Below are 18,526 nucleotides of genomic sequence, written 5' to 3'. Positions count from 1 at the left end.
AGTCATGTTTCTATATACATCTCTCTTGTGTCTTCGAGACCATCAGCACAAAGTCCCTTCATACCATCGTCGAGGTATTCATTGTGCGTAAACACCTTTTTACATCTGTATAATATTCCCCCATCAGCGTTGTATTTTCTTCACTTCCTTGTGTGGATGAACATTTCCTATACTGCAGTTGGTGTCACCGCTGTACATACTTTGCTCTTCTGACAGGTGGCAGATTCTATGAACCCCCCCACCCCCACCTTCCCTACCCCTTGAGTGCTTTCCACACACGTGAATTCAACTAGTATACCGCAGAGACGATGTGTTGAAGCAGCGATGGGTTTCTTGTGCATTGGAAAGCCCATCCCTAGGTCTGTCACTTCTTTCACGATTCATGTTTTCTTGAGACCTGGCTTCCATTTCTGCTCACTAGGATATCTATGAGCTAAAGGATCAATTACGCGATGTAGATTCCAGATACACGAAGGGCCTAAAAGAAATAAAGGTACTGGAAGCATGACGTGGAGATATACAATAAACTGAGGGTTTCCATGTGTTGTTTGATGCACTCACACAAGCGTCTGCCTTTTGAAAGCAACAAGACTTTAACTTAACTCGTAATCGCTGCATGTTGTGAAATAGTGTGTGGCTGTAAATGATTAATAAAACAAAAAGTTTGCATGTTATTTTTAAAAATAAATGTACTTTTGGTTTAATAATGAGTAAGATTTTAACTCAACGTGTTTCAAGCTTGCATCCCTAATGATGTTGATTAACTTTCATTGTTCACATTCAATTGACTTAATTAAAAGCACCAGTCTGTTGTAAACACAGTGGACTGTATTATATTTCCCTCTGTAGGAACATGGTGAATGTTACATTGTTTGACAAGTGTTGCACCGAGAGAGCATGCTCAGAAAGTTGAACGTGATATTTCCATTCGTGTGAAAATGAGGCTCAAGAAAAATAACTTGCTGCATCTTGTCTTATTTTACTCATGTTATTGCGTGGATTCTCTTTGGCAGGAATCACTGTCAGAGGTCCAGGAAAAATTTAAAAAGGCTATGGTGACGAATGCACAGCTTGACAACGAGAAGTTTAATTTGATCTATCAGGTAAGAAAATACATTCTGTGGAATATGGGAACAAAGTAAACATTCCTGCAAAAGAAACAGTTTGTACACAAATGTAAACCCTGAAGCAATTTTATGACATGTGCAAAATACAGTGCATATTCGTGAAGACTGGTCATTCTTATAGATGCTGTTGTGATCATTTAAAAAATGTTTAACTGTTTATAGTTATTTTACCAGAGATGCAGTAATGAATGAAACTCATAATTGGCATACCTTTGTCAATCCACTGCTGGATGACGGCTTCCCCGCATCTGTTAATATTGCAGGTTGTTTAACTATACCTCACCATGCTGAACAATGTAACTTGGTGAATCGGGGGAGGGGCAGGTCTGATTCAGATCGATATCACTCGCTGCTGATGTTATCCATGGCTGGGAATCAAACTCACCGCACAAAGTTGAAAGTGCAGTGTGTTAACCTCTGTGCTACCACTCCACCTGTTGTTCAGTAATACCAGTGAAATTGTCTCCAAGTTTTGGGTGTTGCCCATCATCTTTTGAGGGCCTTGAACCTCTGGTATAAATTCCCCACTCCTACCGTGGTGACCAGACCAGTCACCGTGGACGATACTTATTTGTATATATGTGCATTGAACTTCTTTAGCACTCTACGTAGCCAACCGTGATATCGGAGGTGCACATCATCCCGGCCATTTGATCAATGCCGGGATGATGTGCTGTGTAATTTCACAATACAGTGAATACATGTGAGATACAATTCCATTCTACAGGTTCTCATAATTCGTAATCAAAATGTTGTTTTATTTGTCGATGAGAGGCACGACTGAGTGGAATGCATCAATCGCCGTGTTACAGGTGGACACCCTGCGCGACAGCATGGAGGAGATGGAGGAGCAGATGGCGGAGCTCAGGCGCCAACACGAGGACAAATGCAAGGTACTTAGCGTTGCACTGTTGCGCAAAAGTGTCCTCTCGGCTGTCAACCGAGCCAGCAGTGTGCATTTTGCTCTGGTGGTTTTAACATCATTGATTCACATGCATGTGTCTCTGTGTCATGTGTACGTATTTACTCCTACAGAAATGACCAGGTATTGAAAAATGTGGAATACAAATGTTTGTTTCATAATTGATTACCAGATTCAGAGAGCATTGTTTGACCCCAGGAATCATACTTGTAAATAAATCACCAATGTAACATTTCTTATTCTGTAATTACTTGATTTCCCATAGACTGTGCCGATGTGAATGACTTGTAGGTTTAACATTCTTGACTCGGTCTTATGTGCGTATTTGTATTGCAGCAGTTGTTAAACTAGACTGCACAGCAGATGCTTTGCACCCATGAAGTTAAACCCAAACCATCTATACAGCTTCTAGTATCATCACCCGCAGTTATGTTGAAGCAATGAGCTTTTAAGTGACAACCTGCTGAATATATCACACAGCTTGCAAGTTACATTGACAGCACACCATGTTCAGCTATGAATATATGTGTGGGGATTTTTGAGCCACAGTAATTTTGTGCACTCCCCAAAGGTACAGCCGAGTACTTTAAAAATGATGTTTATTATTCAACTTATTGATTTAAGCCCTCCTGTAAACAGTCACATAGCAAGACATGCTAATTGAATGTTTATGGGGAGCTTATATCGGTATCGAACCCCACGGTCAATTACATATTCAGGCATAAATAAACCATGAAGAGGTTTGGGTTGTGTATTTTGGTAATCGCCAATTTTCAAATGTGTGTTGCATTGCCAAGTAAAATATTGCTAGATTTGTTTGTATATTTCTAGGTAGCAAAATAACGAGGATAATGTAATGTGAAACAGATTTTGCTCGTAACTACCATATGAAACGCACGTCACAGCTGAGTAGATCGGGCCGTTGATGTTAGACAGATGTTTTTAAAGAGCACACTTTGCCGATTGACTCTGAGCAGTTCTCTTTGTTGGACCATGTGTAATGGCAAAGGCAAACACATGTGTGCACTTCAGATGGTCATTGCAACTTATTTCAAATAAGAATAAAACACAAGTGCACTTCGCCATTAGGACTGTTGGCATCAAGTGGTCTGATTGATACGGCTCATATTACAACTTTGATATTTCCTGCAAATTGCTGCATCTGCTGTTATGCAAACTTTAAAAAAACACCCTTTGACCCCATTGGCAGTGGCAAGCCATGGTGTTCTGTTGTTGTGTTGCCCAAGAATATTGCCAAAAATGTAATTACAAAAACGTTGCCCAAGAATATTTTCAAAATTGTAATTACAAAAAAAAAATGTTTGTAATTAATATTTTGTAATTAAGGTTCCATATGTCTATTTTGCAAAGGTTAGGGATATTTTTTGATTTTTCTCATTAAATATTTGGATTACAACAACACGAATATGAAAACCCAGACTTGTGAAGTTTGTGATTTCAGAGCAGAAGACAAAGATCACCCGTGTTTAGTTTGGTATAGGATGTATTTAACAATACACGTTGGTTTTATATAGGTGCTTGAATATATATGAAGTGAGATGTTTTCAACTGTTGTTTATTTTTGATATTCCCAGGACTTGGAGAGACAGAAGCATGCGCAAAGTGTGCTGCAGTACAAATATGATGAACTGCAAGAGGGCCTCAAGCAGAGGGATGCACTCATAGAGGTGAGCAGTTGGTGGCAGCAATTTTCAGCACTCCCCTGGGCCCAAATTAGTGTCAAACTGCCACTTAGGAGTTTGCGCACAAACTCCACCGGGTAGTTATGGCAACTGTCAGAAAATCAAAAGCTTTTCGTCTTTTGCGAGTCATGCCATTATGCTCGTGTTCACAATTACTGGAAGCAGGCTTTACCGCAGTAATTGTATTTTTAAGTATCATTGCAATTGTTTTGTTATATGGGAATATAGTTACGTAAATAGTAATATAAACAAATTATAACTGACATTTTCAATACACGAGATACTAATTTCTGAAAATTCCAAAGCATATAACTGGGCTAACCTGCCGAAAAGCAGAATGGGTAGAGATGTTTCATTGCATTATCCTGTGCGACCTTGATATGTCCTCTACAGTCATTAGTAAACCTCACAATAGCTAACATTTAATTATTCTATCTCGATGGTATGCCTGAAAATCATCAAGGAATTAAGTTAATTAAAATGTGCAAATAATCACCTCATATATGTGATTGATTTGTTAAGCGTTTGTAATTACTGTAGTCTGCCAGGTTACCCTAGTGAATGCCAAGCATAGCATCAATCCATGTGCTATTGGCGACCCAGCGCTAGTGAGCATGGAAATATCATGTTTGTATTGTGTGGCATGCATGTATGTGCACTGCATTTGGTGTACAAAACGTGTGGAAGTACATGAATGAGTGCATTGATTACCTAATTATGTCAACGGCTGTTTACGTTGAACATTTTGAAACTTGTAAAAATAGCTTGTGGTCATAATCGATACATACATTTGTTGACACCATCTAATATCTGTAGACTATGACTCCACTCCATTTGAATGAGTACGATACACAATGGCAAATATGGGTTATGTGCCTTGCGGGTGCATGGACTTGTTCTCAATTAAAGTACATGTGTGGAATAGAGGTCAGAGTGCTGGGCTGACAACTCTTGAGGACCTCCGTTTCAATCCACAAAGTCATCTGTGATTAAACTCTCGCTCGGTCCTCAAGTGTAGTTGAGTTGACAGTCGCAAAAAAAATCAAAAGTTATCTTTTTATGGTCATTCAACCATCTCATGACAGGGTACATGGGAAATTATGACCTCTGCTGTGTAAAGGATGAAAAAAAAACGTGAAGGATTTTTCAGAAATTCTGTGAAAGATATCTTGTACAGCAATTTTCTGACACACTGCAAGATATCTGAATGGATTCATCAAAGGCGAATTGGTACTGTGACTAATTGCTAGGGCCTCCCAGGTTGATATCGCCATTAAGTAAAACAGCTGCTGTATGTGAGTACCAGCAGTAGGAAGACAAATGATCAATAATAGCCAAGCCACTGCTATATAGGTCGGGTGCCAAGCAATAATATATTTTTTTTAGAGAAAGAGCACATCCTCCCATGGTCTAACCATGTTTAAAAAAGTAAAATCATTGTTTATTTGTTTTGCAATTGGATAAGTTGCATTTTTTGTTGGTATCACATTCACCGCGGTCAGCGCCCTCAATTGCAAACTTGGATGCGTCCATGCTGGTAAGTTTACGACATTGAGCCTTTTAAAGAATACACAGGACATACCTGTTAAAATTAGCATATGATATTCTTCCTCATTTGGCCTTTGCCATTTCTACTTTCATTTCTACCAAATGCTTTTTCTCCTCTGCCTTCTCACGCTTTCAGGAAATTAAAACACTGCAGCGTAAAGAAGAATCATATGTGCGGGAGGTAAATGATCTCCAGGAAGCAATTGGGTGGAAAGAAAAGAAGATAGGGGTATGTGAACATGTCGGTGTGTGTACAGCACATACCTTTAAATTAAGTAGGAAGGACATACACCAGTAATGTGTGTAAGGATACCATTACATTTTAAGCAATATTTAAGCAACTACGAAAGTAAAACTGGACAAGAATGTAATGCATATTCAAATTGTGCATGCATAGTTATTACTGGACTCTTGAAAAGGTAACAGCTGCACCATACTTTACCCCCTTTTGCCTGCTGTCCTTTGCACTGTGTTTAAACTGTACGCTCCTTTGAACTGGATTGCTCTCGTCTGTTTTTCTCACTGCTGCCTTTCTTCTACTCTTGGAACTCCTGTTCCCCATAATGGGGGCCAGGCTCTTGAAAGGCAAAAGGTACACTTTGAGTGTATCATGAATGAAAGAGATGAACTCAGGCAACAAGTCACTCAACTTAAAGAAGAGTTGAAAAAGGTATGAGAGCACTCAACTTGCTTTGAGACTGCACTGTTAGTGGAATATAGTATATACATGAAACAAGTCAATGGCAAAGATTCCGTCAACCAGCAGAGGAAGTGATTAGACTTTCCATTCTACCAGAGCAGCGGTGCATATTATAACATACAACCCAGCTTGTGTTAATCTGCATTCAAACAGGATGCTTGCCTCAATACTCTTTTGCCACTGTACAGTTCAAATGTTTTAAGTAAAATGTGTGACTATTCTACTCATTATTATGACCAATATACCTAGATGGCTCCCATCTGTAGATGAAACGGCACAACCCAGGTGTATATCTGTACGAGTGCCACATGTAGAAGGTGGTCACGTGTCTTATCGTGGTCAGAGCCAGACCAGCTGGGATCCTACACTCAAAATGTTGGCTCTGACCCAAGATTGAGTCTCACTCTGTCGCAAGTCACCAATGGCTGTACAAAATAGGTTGTGTATATTTGCTTTGTATTAGCGTACCTCAGTTGAGGGCTAAGTTTGTATGTGCATCTCATCATGGGACCTCCTTTGCCAGTACCAAATGAAGTATGTGTAGCAGCATATCGATATGGTATGATAGTAATGTGGCAAAATATTCCCCACACAGCTTGAAGGTGATTATAGATAATATTATTAAAGTGGCACCAGGAGAAGTTATGTATTGTCTTCTGGGATTCCCAATATGGTTTAATTCAAATGACTGCAAGGAAATTACTAGACTGGAAACTTCATAAGTTAGCGCCTGTACCAAGATAATACGAAAAAAGGGAAATTGAATGGATTAATATATATGAAAGACATGTCACTCTTAGAAGTGCATGGATGTAAATAGATACTAGTGTGACTTACCTTCTTCTGCATTACATTTGGAAGATGCTAATGTTGTGACATTGTCTAGTAACAGGAACCATTCAAATGCGTTAAATCAATGCAGCATTATAGTTTTTACATTGCAACCACATTGTCTTCATGATCTTGTTAAGAAAAGAAAGTCCACTTTTCATATTTGTGGCATAAGTCATTCGAAGTTTGAACATGAGTTTAAACTCAAAGGCATACTGGGTCCGCCCACAGGTTTGGCAGCATGCAAAAGTATTAAAACTGTTTTTATTTTACCAGCTAAGGCCCACTGAGCTATATTACTCTTTTTCAGAAGCGAACTGGCCACAATTAATAGCTCAACGAAGTAGCTTATCATGTGTAAATGTATAGCAGCAAGATACTCGAAACGCATGTTTCTAAATGCGGAGGCAAAAACTGGAGGAGCTGAAGAAAAATCCACATGACCACGCGGAGAAAAACACCGCAAACCCCCAATACAATACAGATACAGGGCATCAGGGTCGTGATCGAACCCACGACCTGTGTATAGCAGGCGTGGTAGTGAGCATCTTGCCACCGTGGTGCGTGTGCGTACGTGGTGTGCTGGCAATGCGGGCACGGTTGCGTGACTTTGCCCGCGGCGTTTCCTGTGCCATGCAGAAGCACGGGCTGGTGATGGTTCCGGAGGGGGAGGTGAACGGGGAGGTGGGGCCGGACGGGGAGCCGCTTGCCGGCGGCGGGGCGGTGACCCTGGTGTCGCGGCAGGCTGCACAGCTGCTCGAGGGCGCGGGGGATGGGCCGCTTGGTGAGACGTCATCTTGATCCACTCGCTGCCTGGTGACATTGCCTCATCATCATTGTCACCCAGTCGTGTTCTACCCACTGCTGGATTAAGGCCTCCCCACCACGACATTGTGATCCTCATTATCACCCGTCGTGGTCTCGCGATGCCACAATCCAACGCTTCCTCCCGCACCACGCTACCGCACACGTGCACAATGCGTCGCCCACGGCTCTTCTCCACTATTACTCAGAATCAGAATCTTTATTGAGACTAGAGGAATCCGATGAGCTATGAAGCCCTTTTCACAGATGTCCACTAGACTCACATCTCCTGACATGCACATTTGAATTGTTTAATTTTTTTTCAAGATATTCATGCTCAATTAAAAAGGATTAGGGCCACTCACTTTACAGTACTGTTGGATTAAATGCACCATATTTCTCTTCATTTAGTGCATGATATTTACAAATGTTTATATTTCTTGCTAAAAGATTATACAATTTGACAGTTTTTAATAAGATGATGTTGCCACGTATTTTAGGTTGCGTGTAACAGCAAGAGTGGTCATCCCTTGGATAGCTTGTGTTTTTAACTTAGTAATGTGGATTTTTCACAATTGGCTCACAACTCCCCACATACACATTTAATTTGTTTTCAGTTCTTCAAGACATTCATAATATTGTTTTTTGGTGATTTTTTGTACTTGCAGTTGTGATTACTGTTGCTGTGCTGTAATTTTAAGAAATTACTTTAAACTTACATGTAAAAAACATTCTCGACGAACAGGTAAAGGTGGTCTGGTTGCGGTGATGGGTGTGTTAGTAAGCACATCTCTACAGCTCGTTTACGTCATTGTAAAGGTTATTGTGAACTTGAAGGCATACTCTCAAGTAATATTTTTTTCTTTTAACTAAATACTGACGTTAGCAAAATGAAGTGCTTTACGTCCCATGTATAACTTTAAACTTAACGAAAGGCAAGCCATGTTTATCAAATTGTCGCATTGACAAACTCAACATTTTATATTGTGCATATAGCTTATAATGTAACATCAGAGTAGTTTATGAGACGACAAATAATATTGCAAGATCATAGGAAATGCAAATATTAACAAGCCATAGTATATTTCTGTTTGGTTGATAACAAGTTGAAGGAAGTCTATTTTTTTACTTCTGTCAAGGACTGTACGTGGTTGACCATACCCCTCAGTTGCCAAGAAGCCCTCACCAATTGGACACACCCAATTTGAAAGTTTAATGTAAACTTTACATCATTGCCTGGTTTGTTCTACACTGATGCCATCTAGTGGCCAAGTAATAAAGGCTGGGTCTATCCTGAATTTTAGTGATAACTTTGTTGAACTATAGATTATATTTGCAATAGTTAAGCAGATGACAAAATATAGGGTGATCTGAGTCTTTGGAAAAATAGTACGTATTCACCAGCTTTCATCCGTTTAGTATATTTATGCTTTATATGGTTCACATTCATTCGTGTGTGTGTGCGTGCAATTATAGCTGTGTTAACATACGCTACTCAAAATCGTACATTCAAGTATTGTTGTGGATTTGATTTCTCCTATTCAGACATAAGGTTGAAGAGGCTGGTTGAAGACAAGGAATCACTTGTAGAGCAGGTGATTGCTATTCCCAGGCTACACACACTGAAGATGTGAAGTAACACATTCCTGCAGAGGGAGCTGGTAGGAACGTTGGGTTGCTCCGTCAATGGTCAGGGTCAACGGCGGCGTGGTGTATTCCGCAAATATGGCCGACTGTGAGGGCGGGCACAAGCCGGCGTGAGTAGGTTAAACGTTGAGTTTTATAAGGGCACCACGGGGTGACCAGCCCCTCCCCACCCAGCCCCACCCCTCCCACCCCCCACACAGCCCCACCCTCCCCACCCAGCCCCTCCCCACCCAGCCCCTCCCTGCACGACAGACGGACGGACACAATAATCCCCTGTGGGCTGGTGTAACCAAGAGGTTCCTACCGGTATATATTACTTGCATCCCCTATCCATCCACTGCTGCACGAAGACCTTCCCACGAGGTGTCAGTAATGTGTGTCATTTGACCATACTTCACCACACTGGTCGGTACGCGTTGATGAAGTGGGAGACCCAGAACAAATCTAAATACTATACACCATTGATGTTAGCTGTGATCGGGAATTTAAGTCCAATTTCCGAGTCTGAAGATGTTGCTCTACTTAATATCGCATTGCTTCAGATGTCATTTCATTTGTTTTTTTAGTGTACTTTTTGGGAAATGTAGTAATTGTTTCAATTTTGGTTCTATGTGAATATTTCCTGTGGCACAGGTGAAGAGCCTGAAGATTCAGCTGGAAGAAACCAAACAGAAATCGGGAAAATCGGATAGCGACCCCACAGAAAACGGCATGGATGGTATCGAGACACAAAGTAAGCACACGACTCCTTCATGGTTTCACGGCCAAAAGTACGGTATTACTTAATAAACACATTTCTACGTGACTTTACCGAAAGAACCAAGAAGAAAAAAACACATTTCTTGTTTAACATATTTGTATTTAATACAGCTCACTTTTTACCAAGCATATACAGCCATCTGGTAATGAGAACGTTACCACTGCATGCTGTTTACATAAGCCTTTTCCATTCCGATGACGTACGTATACAGAAGAAAAAACTAAAATAACTTTATCGGTACCAAGGCTCCCACAAGGCCATGTGGGAAGGCATGTAACACAGTTTGGTGCCAGCTATCATGGGGTGTGGTTGTGTCCCTACAGTTATCTGCAGTGAGTACAATGTATTTAAAAACAATGGCGCTATGTCTCTCCAAATAAAATGTATCCTAACCGCTTGCGCATTTAAAGATTCAGTGGTGAACAGGACCCACCCTATAGCTTGCAGACATCTCAACGGGAAAGGGTTAATAGTAAATGTTAATGCTCCAGACATCATTTGCAAGATAAGTTTATTTGATGCCTGTGGAATGAACCAAATTTTCACATCACACAAAAACATTTTAAAATAAACCATGCTGATCTTGGCATTTGTTAAAACGAGCTACAATTCTTCTGACATCCAGAATTTATAAAGCATTTAATATGTAACTACATTTTATACTGCCAGTATGTTATCTATGATCAAGTCACCCTGAATGCACTTGTTCTCATCATATCCCAGAAGTTCAGTGTGATTAAGCCTGGATAGTGCTTGGATGGGTAATGGACCATGCACGAACAGGTTGTCATTGGGCTTGTGGGGTGTAGTGGGCAGTAGATGGCAGTGCAGCAGCATCGATTGTTGTGCTATAGATCTTTTGTTCCCTATCTGTGCTGACTTCACCATCCCACAATATTCAGCACGTGAGGAGGCACTCATCCAGCTCTGGATATTTTATCTACATATGTAATGGCAATCTAATCAACTTGGGCCTTTTTGGTAGCATTATAGAGGAGTGTGTATTGCATTAGGTTTCATTATGTGACTGCATGGTGCGTGTTGTCTTTGTTTTTCCTCAGGAGATGTAACTAGACAACTCAGTGAGCACAAGTTTAAGCTTTCAAAAGCGGAACAGGACATCACAGCATTGGAACAAAGTGTAAGCTTTCGCATTGTTTTGGCCCATCTTTTCAAGTTGAAGTGTTTTTTCGTTTTGCTTTTTGTGTGAACTCAAGTGCCTAACACCAGATTTTAAACAGAGACGTGCACACATGCGCATCTGTGTGTGCAGATAGCTCGCCTGGAAGGTCAAGTTGCACGTTACAAAACTGCTTCGGAGAATGCAGAGAAAGTTGAAGATGAGCTTAAAGCAGAAAAGCGTAAACTGCAAAGAGAGGTAAGGGAAATGTACAGATAAGATATTGCTGTTGGAGGAGGATGGCTGTGGTGGTGTTAATGGTGTTCATAGTGGTGGTAGGGATTGGTGGGGGGATGAGCATTTGCACATGAGTGTGTGTTATCGGCACACCATCTGTGCTTATACTTGCCACTGTTTTCTTTGCAGCTGAGGTCAGCACAGGACCGTGTGGAAGAGCTGGAGATCACCAATAGTCAGCTTACAAAGCGGCTGGAGAAGATAAAGTCCACCAGAAATGTGGTCCTTCCTCAGGAATAATGATGCACGCTATCCTCTTCCAAGCAAAGCAACGTTGCATCGATTGGATTTATTATTGTTCTGACTGCCTTTTTTGCTACTGCTTTAGTTCACTTCCGCAATGCCTCATTAATTTGTTAAAGCCTCCCCGTGTCTTTTCAGGGGTCACTTTTCCCCGTTGAACACAGATTGTGGATTATCATGTTCACGCTTTCATTTATTTGTTGTTGTTTTGGATGATGTGTGGCAATCAGATTGAAACCGAATGGCTTTTTGTTTGCCCAACATTACAGTTGTTGGTGACATAAAGCCAATAACGATACGTTGAAACGTATAACATCCTTTTTGCGTTCACGAAGTGTACAACTGTTCTTTAAGCTTATCAAAACTGGTGTGTTGAAACACTTACATACCATTCATTCGCAGGATTTGGTAGGCATACATTTTTCAGGGCATGTGTCAATTAACTTTGCAAGGAAATATATTACGAACGATACAGTGAAATGTTGCACAGGTCCTTTTCAGTCTTAACTTTTGTTCATTTTTTTTTTAATATGCTGTGGCCTCGCAAGCTGAATTTGTTTCGTCTTGTGCTCCGGGTCTCCCAAATGGAGGGGGGAAGACCATGCATTTTTTTCTGAAATGTCCATGCTCAAACATGTGCAGGTGTTTCAAAAACTAAATGTCCCTGACAGTAACATCTTTAATATGCATATGCACTGATCAAAGTGACTTTACTGTTGCAGATCTATAAAACTAAAGTTAATTGTGCCTTTTTTTTAACGAGTAAAGACATTTTAATTTAATATGCATAGTATCATGCACAGTGATAGGTTCACCTGTTTTCTTTATGAACGCTGCAAAAAGTCCTCAGTACACAATTATTTGTAGCACGACTATCAACAGAAAGCATATCCTTTTGCGCTGACACGAGTAGCATATTCTCTCTTTCTCTTCACTCGTAGGAATGGTACAGCAACAGTTCAGTGCTCAAGCATCCACCGTGTATATAGTAAAAACAAAAATCCAAGAACGAGTTGTTGCATCTGTGAGGCATCTCAACATTTATCTCATGGTTTATGCCTAAAGCCAAATAAGCATTTATTGTCAATCATAGATGGGCGCTCATGTTTAATGAACGCTCATTTATGATTATTGTCCTAAAATGTTAATTCTTTTGTTGGGGTTTGGTTTTAAGGGTGATATGCAAAATGTGTGGAATGATGTGCTTCATGCGATGTTAAGAACTGCTTTCAGTGTATTTTTATTTCTGGAAAGAAAATGCAATCCAATCAATTCTCTTGTCTCCTTATTTATCACGTCTCATTTTGATGTGAAAGAGTGGTGTTTAAAGTGCTCTTAATCTGGGCGATGTAGTTTTTTTTTATAAGCTCACGATGAAATGTGTTCAGTTGCGTTTAATTCCGCATCTGAAAGTTTAAAGTGCTCTTGATTTGGATGATGTAGTTTTTTTTTATCAGCTCACGATGAAATGTGTTCATTTGCATTTAATTCCGCATCTGGAAGTTTCGTGACCGGAAGCGGAGTGACTGACTCGGAGTCGATCTCACGAATTTCTCAGCTCGATTGCAGGTCGGGATGGCAACATCTTTCACAGGGACCGCTGTGAGTTTATGGTTTTCCTAAAATAATTTTCAGCGAAACTTTCATAACAAGACATGCAAGTCACATTATTTAATATTGATTAGTATTTTTGCACCGTTTTCAATTTCTTTTCCAACGTATTTGCCTTTGCTCCAATTTATGTTTTTTCTCTATTTGTAGTTTCCATTGTACTTGGGTTTTTTAGTGATTGCTTTTGTCTTTGGTGGTCACCTGGGCCAAACTTGCTAATTAGACTACTCTGGTCTATTGAGTTCTCACCTGGTTATCCAAAATAGACTTGAAACTTAGGGAGGCCTTGTATCCACTAGTGGTTGAACAAGGATGATGATAAAACGTTAGTTTAATAATGATGAAGCATGGAGGTAAAGATGCATCCATTCAGACGGCTCATTAGTTGATATAAAAACTCTGGATCATGCTCGGACTGAATACATTCTCATAACCAATTGGGAGACAACAGGTGACCGAGTGCACTACAATTAGAAACACAAGTTTCAAGGTTCGATTGTATGCCCCTTTTAGTACCCAAATAATGTCAAAGACTTTCAGTGCAGAATTCTTCTTGTGTGCATGATGACTCAAAGCAGTAGGGCTCATGACTGGATGCTGGATACAGCACGGGAGCCATATGATTCCCACCCCTGATATGGGGTGTAGCATGAAGGGGTGTGTGGAAGTACTAGTTCACACACACATGTACCACAATGGCAAGAGAAACAACTAGTCAATTAACCTCCACCCCCGAATTTTGATGAATATATCAAGCTGCCAAGGAAAGAAGATATTGGCATGTGTATGAACTACAATATGTTCACAAATGTGGACAATGACCTTGGCTGCTTTGCTGGGCTGTGGGCTGTGGGATAGTGGTATGGATTAAGGGGAAGGTAAAACAAACTCCTTTAAAAATTTTTTTTAAAACAACGGTTTTATTAACAACTTCGTTTAACTCATGATCGAGAAGTATGTCAATGGCGCCTGAGACACGCGGCACCTGCTTCTTGTGCGAGCCAATTCCACAGTTTAGGGACAGCGGCGTTTTACACTGACACAAAATTATATAATTAATATGCCGTCCACACAAACATTGTAAGTGCTTTAAAGGAGGCAATTAATTGATGAATATCATGAATTTATGCCGATTTTGATACAGGCATGCATTGTCACCGGATCTGAGTACGTGTGCAGAATGTTAAATTGGTTGAACAACGGGAAGTGGACGAAATTTTGATTACAAGATTTGACCCAGACAAACAGGAATCAAGTTAAGTAAAACCGTTGAAAAAAGACGCCAAAGCAAGGAGGGGCTGCTCGCAACGTCACAGTTGCAGCATCCTCCCCTTTACCAACCCTGCCTTCCAGCGCCACACCATAGGCAGTTGCACTTATTATGGTCACACGTTCGTTTTATCACTGTGCATCAAAACTTGATGAGCATGCACAATAACAATTTAAATTAACATAATCTCTAAACATCTTATGCATCGTAATATGAACTATGGATTCGTTTTGACCTTTTTACTACCCCTTAAAGAGTTCACAACAGATTGTGGTGGCCGATATTCACCCAGGTTTCTCTTTTAAAATAAAACACCTGATCTCTGGGATCATACCTGGCTTATAAAGGTCATATCAGAATCAGAATCTTTATACTGGAGGAATCCAATAATCTATAAACCTCTTTTTCACAGATGTCCAGTCGGGGCAGGTCAGAAAGTTACAACAATCAATACAAAAACACGATAGGAGTGAAAAGTATAGGAAAGGTAAGCAGATCACAAAAAAAGTTAAACTAAACTTTTTATTTTACCAGGTAAAGCCCACTGAGCTTTTAGATAATTTTTCAGTAGCTACTTGGCCACATATGATAGCTCAACAAAGTGGCTTATCACGTGGACATTTATAGCAGCCAAATAATCTAAATTTAAATGCATGTTTCTAAATATGGAGGGGAAAACCGGAGGACCCGGATAAAAATCCATCCGACGACAAATATACAAACAGGTATCCCCCACAAGCATACCTGGAAAGGGAGATAACATCACCTGCTGAGCCACAGTCTCAAACTGCCTTCCCCTCGCCATCCATACTGTCAACTCCCTGCTACTATTCAATTCCATGTTCAAAGCCTTTTTTTCGCCTATATCTCACTGCCTATTCAAACATATATGCCAACTGTTTCTGTGCAGCATCTTGAGATACTTTTGCATTTAGATGCTCTATAAATCCATATTTTTCATCAGGAAGAAGCATCAGCAATACAGAAAAATCCAAGTATAAATGGAAACTTACAAGAGTGAGGGCTTAGCATCTTTGTCAAAGTTATGGCGATACGAGCCAATGATCTCCTCCTCGGTGTTCTCCCGACTTGTGCCCTTCACATCAACGTAATGACATTGGCCGCTCACAGTGACAGGAGATGGCCTGAAGGCAGACACGAAGCCATGAACAAATGTTAATGCAGGGAAATTATAAATCAGATCTCTGAGAAACGTTTTTGATAGTTTATGTCGCCGTCCAATGAAGTTACCTATGGCAATATATTTCTCAATGGCCACTAACATGTTGCAGACTTTTGAGGAGGGCACTATGTGCCGGTCTCTTCCTTCTATATTGTGTTCTCTTGATTTGATAAATGTGGTTTCGATTTAAAGATTTTGTGACTGCGGGGATTCATATTCTTGGATGTTTCGGTAAAGTTACGTAGAAGGGAAATAATAAAAATAAAACAATAAAATTCTCACGACGTTTCGATTGCAACACAAGCAATCAAATGTTCTTGCTGTGGGTTTCACACCTGATGATAATTGCTTGTGTTGCAATCGAAACGTCGTGAGAATTTATTGTTTTATTTTTATTATTTCCCTTCTACGTGACTTTACCGAAAGAACCAATAATTTGATAAATGTGGTTTGTAAAAAAAAGTGAACTCGCTAAAAAAAAATTGACTCCTCATGGCACCTAAGTATTTGCTTTGGCATTACCCCTACCCAGTGGAAATTATTGCGATTCTCACAAACATTAATTTACGTGGATTAACACAGGGCTGTGAAACGAAAATTTATTGCTCGTATTACAGCTGTGGAAAGCTGACAATCTATCGGCAGTCGATCATCACGTACGCACACACCCATCAGCAAAGGCGGACGCACCTTGCGGAAACCGTCGGTGCGATTAATTCCGGAGCCATGGATAAGCAAAGGGTGAAAGCACACGGTGTCGCCCTTTTCCATCGTCAGGTGAAAGCGTGGGGTCGCTGGATCAAAGTCACGCACCGCATGATACAGCTTGTTCACACCTCCCTGCACACGGACGCACGGACATTGCCTGGTTTGTGTTAACTCGGATTTGCCCCTCACCTTGGAGAGATCGTCTATTTGTGACCTCTTTCACCGCAGAGATAGAGCAATGGAAGTCAAGCTCGTGTACAGCAGCCGATGACCGTGAGAGACAGCAACGAGTCGGGGATGCCTTCATACAGCAGCTGACATCGTGGCTGATGACATTGAATTGTTATCAATGGATAATAAAACGGTGTCAACTGTTTGTTTTCTGGGGAAATAAAATTGCTCCCAACAGCGGACGGACGCGGCAACCTCTCCCACCTCCCACTCTGGGTACGCGTGAGGCTTGAGGTCTCCCTTGTGCGTGCCGGGGAGGACCACCAGGGTGTCGTTCTCTAGGTCGATGTGCTGCATGGCGGTCCAGGCGCACACGATGCGGTCCGCAGGCTCGAAAGGGAATAAGTGCAGAGCCTGGTGCAGCGGATGGCGCGAGGTCATCAGGCCTGCAGAGACACGGAGAGACCGACCTCATAGTGGAGGACACGAGGCGGTGTGTATCTATCTGGTGTAAGCTGGATGGGTGTAAGCAAACTTGTTTAAGCACGGTTCTGATACAATACCAGATTTAACACGTAGTAGGCTTTCGCGACCGGTATTATTCATAATAAAGGTTTTTGGGTTAGATTGCATTATCTATAAATGCGTCGCAACCCTCCACCACCCGACACGGCCAATCAGTAAAAAAATGTGTCACGTTGACAAGAGAAACATTTCACTACTTTAGCGCACTGGTGTGTTGAAGAGTGGATGCACAACATTTACAATTTGAGTACTCAATTGTTTCAAAAGCGATCTGGTCACAAATGATAGCTCAAGGAAGTGGCTTATGTCGAAATGTATAGCAGGCAAATACTCTAAACGCATGTTTCTCAATGTGGAGGAAAAAACCGGGGGACCTGCAGTAAAATCCACGCGACAACAGGGTGTACAGTCAAACTCCAAATGTACAGGCGTCAGGGTCAGGATCGAATCCACGACCTGCATACCAGGCGAGGTAGTTAACGTCTCGCCACCGTGGCGCTGATATAGGATACCACGGATATCTCGCCAGCACTTGCTTACAAGGGGTGTGCTTATACTCGGCTTCTGCTGCACCACATTTGTGCTCGGTTTTCTAAAGGTTCTCTAATGAGTGCAATTGGCCAAACAACCCAATTTAGCGTCTGAAACCTACATTCATTATTAGGTGTGTAACAATTATCTGACAATCACCCATTAATCAAATCGCCCAAACATTTCTACAACGCCAATTTACCAATTTATCCCGTTATTGTCATTTCGGAAGCCAAGCAGTTATCGATCCTGGATAGTTGCTTGGATGATTGGCCACCATGCAGTAAACATGCTGAATTGGTGCTACCTTGTCTGCAGAGAACAGGGAAACAGAATCCATTGGTGTATATCAATGCAAACATGACTCCTTGTAAAAAAAGGTGTCAGTTTCGTTGCCAGATAAAAGGGTAAAAAACAATTATCAAATTGTAACTTCATTTAGTGGATGTAGACGAGCACCAACAAAACATTATTTTTCAATGTTTAGAGAGGGGATTAAAGACGAGGGGTAAAGCTACCCAGTGTCGGGCGGCTTGTTGATGAGCATGCTGTGAATAGCCGTGATGTCCGGGCCCGCGAAGCACTCCACGTACTGCAGGATCTGCAGAGGCAACATGGGAAGGAGTGGGGCAATGGCACCACAGGGATTTTGTGTGCCAGGGGTTGGCAGAATGAAACCACAACGAGCCGTTCTCTCTCTCGAGTTACAATGCAATGTTTTGCCTCGCATGAGGAGCATCTGCTTTTCATTAATTTAAATGTTTAACGTGCGATTCAAATGCACTACTTGGACATGATGAATGCAAATGCAATCAACGGGCAAAT

The 18,526-nt window shown here is 41.1% G+C and overlaps 2 protein-coding genes across 16 annotated transcripts in view; one reads left to right on the top strand and one right to left on the bottom strand.

Annotated features, from left to right (window-relative positions):
* The window catches only part of LOC133345896 (leucine-rich repeat flightless-interacting protein 2-like), a 49,497-nt gene extending 36,527 nt beyond the window's left edge, over positions 1-12,970 (top strand). For 13 of the 15 annotated variants that reach the window (XM_061556993.1, XM_061556989.1, XM_061556994.1 and 10 more), the window contains 12 exons: positions 422-493; positions 1,014-1,103; positions 1,940-2,020; positions 3,645-3,737; positions 5,437-5,529; positions 5,875-5,970; positions 7,471-7,615; positions 9,181-9,230; positions 9,916-10,015; positions 11,104-11,183; positions 11,316-11,420; positions 11,589-12,970. In XM_061556993.1, the coding sequence (XP_061412977.1) occupies positions 422-493; positions 1,014-1,103; positions 1,940-2,020; positions 3,645-3,737; positions 5,437-5,529; positions 5,875-5,970; positions 7,471-7,615; positions 9,181-9,230; positions 9,916-10,015; positions 11,104-11,183; positions 11,316-11,420; positions 11,589-11,699 (1,116 nt within the window). In that variant the 3' untranslated portion in view covers positions 11,700-12,970. The remainder of the gene's footprint in view (positions 1-421; positions 494-1,013; positions 1,104-1,939; positions 2,021-3,644; positions 3,738-5,436; positions 5,530-5,874; positions 5,971-7,470; positions 7,616-9,180; positions 9,231-9,915; positions 10,016-11,103; positions 11,184-11,315; positions 11,421-11,588) is intronic. The other 2 variants (XM_061556992.1, XM_061556997.1) reach the window with 2 other exon arrangements.
* A 2,582-nt stretch (positions 12,971-15,552) lies between these two features.
* LOC133345898 (phytanoyl-CoA dioxygenase, peroxisomal-like) lies at positions 15,553-18,317 on the bottom strand. The gene is given in 5 exon segments (XM_061557002.1): positions 15,553-15,713; positions 15,715-15,728; positions 16,457-16,606; positions 16,910-17,094; positions 18,224-18,317. Coding segments are annotated over 5 exon segments (564 nt in total). The 3' UTR covers positions 15,553-15,592.
* Positions 18,318-18,526: the final 209 nt, after the last annotated feature.

The sequence above is a fragment of the Lethenteron reissneri genome, chromosome 23, assembly GCF_015708825.2.
Source record: "Lethenteron reissneri isolate LAM-NWPU_2019-01 chromosome 23, ASM1570882v1, whole genome shotgun sequence".
NCBI lineage: Eukaryota > Metazoa > Chordata > Hyperoartia > Petromyzontiformes > Petromyzontidae > Lethenteron > Lethenteron reissneri.
The sequence above is the reverse complement of the archived record's forward strand: the minus strand, read 5'-3'. Positions and strand labels throughout refer to the sequence as shown.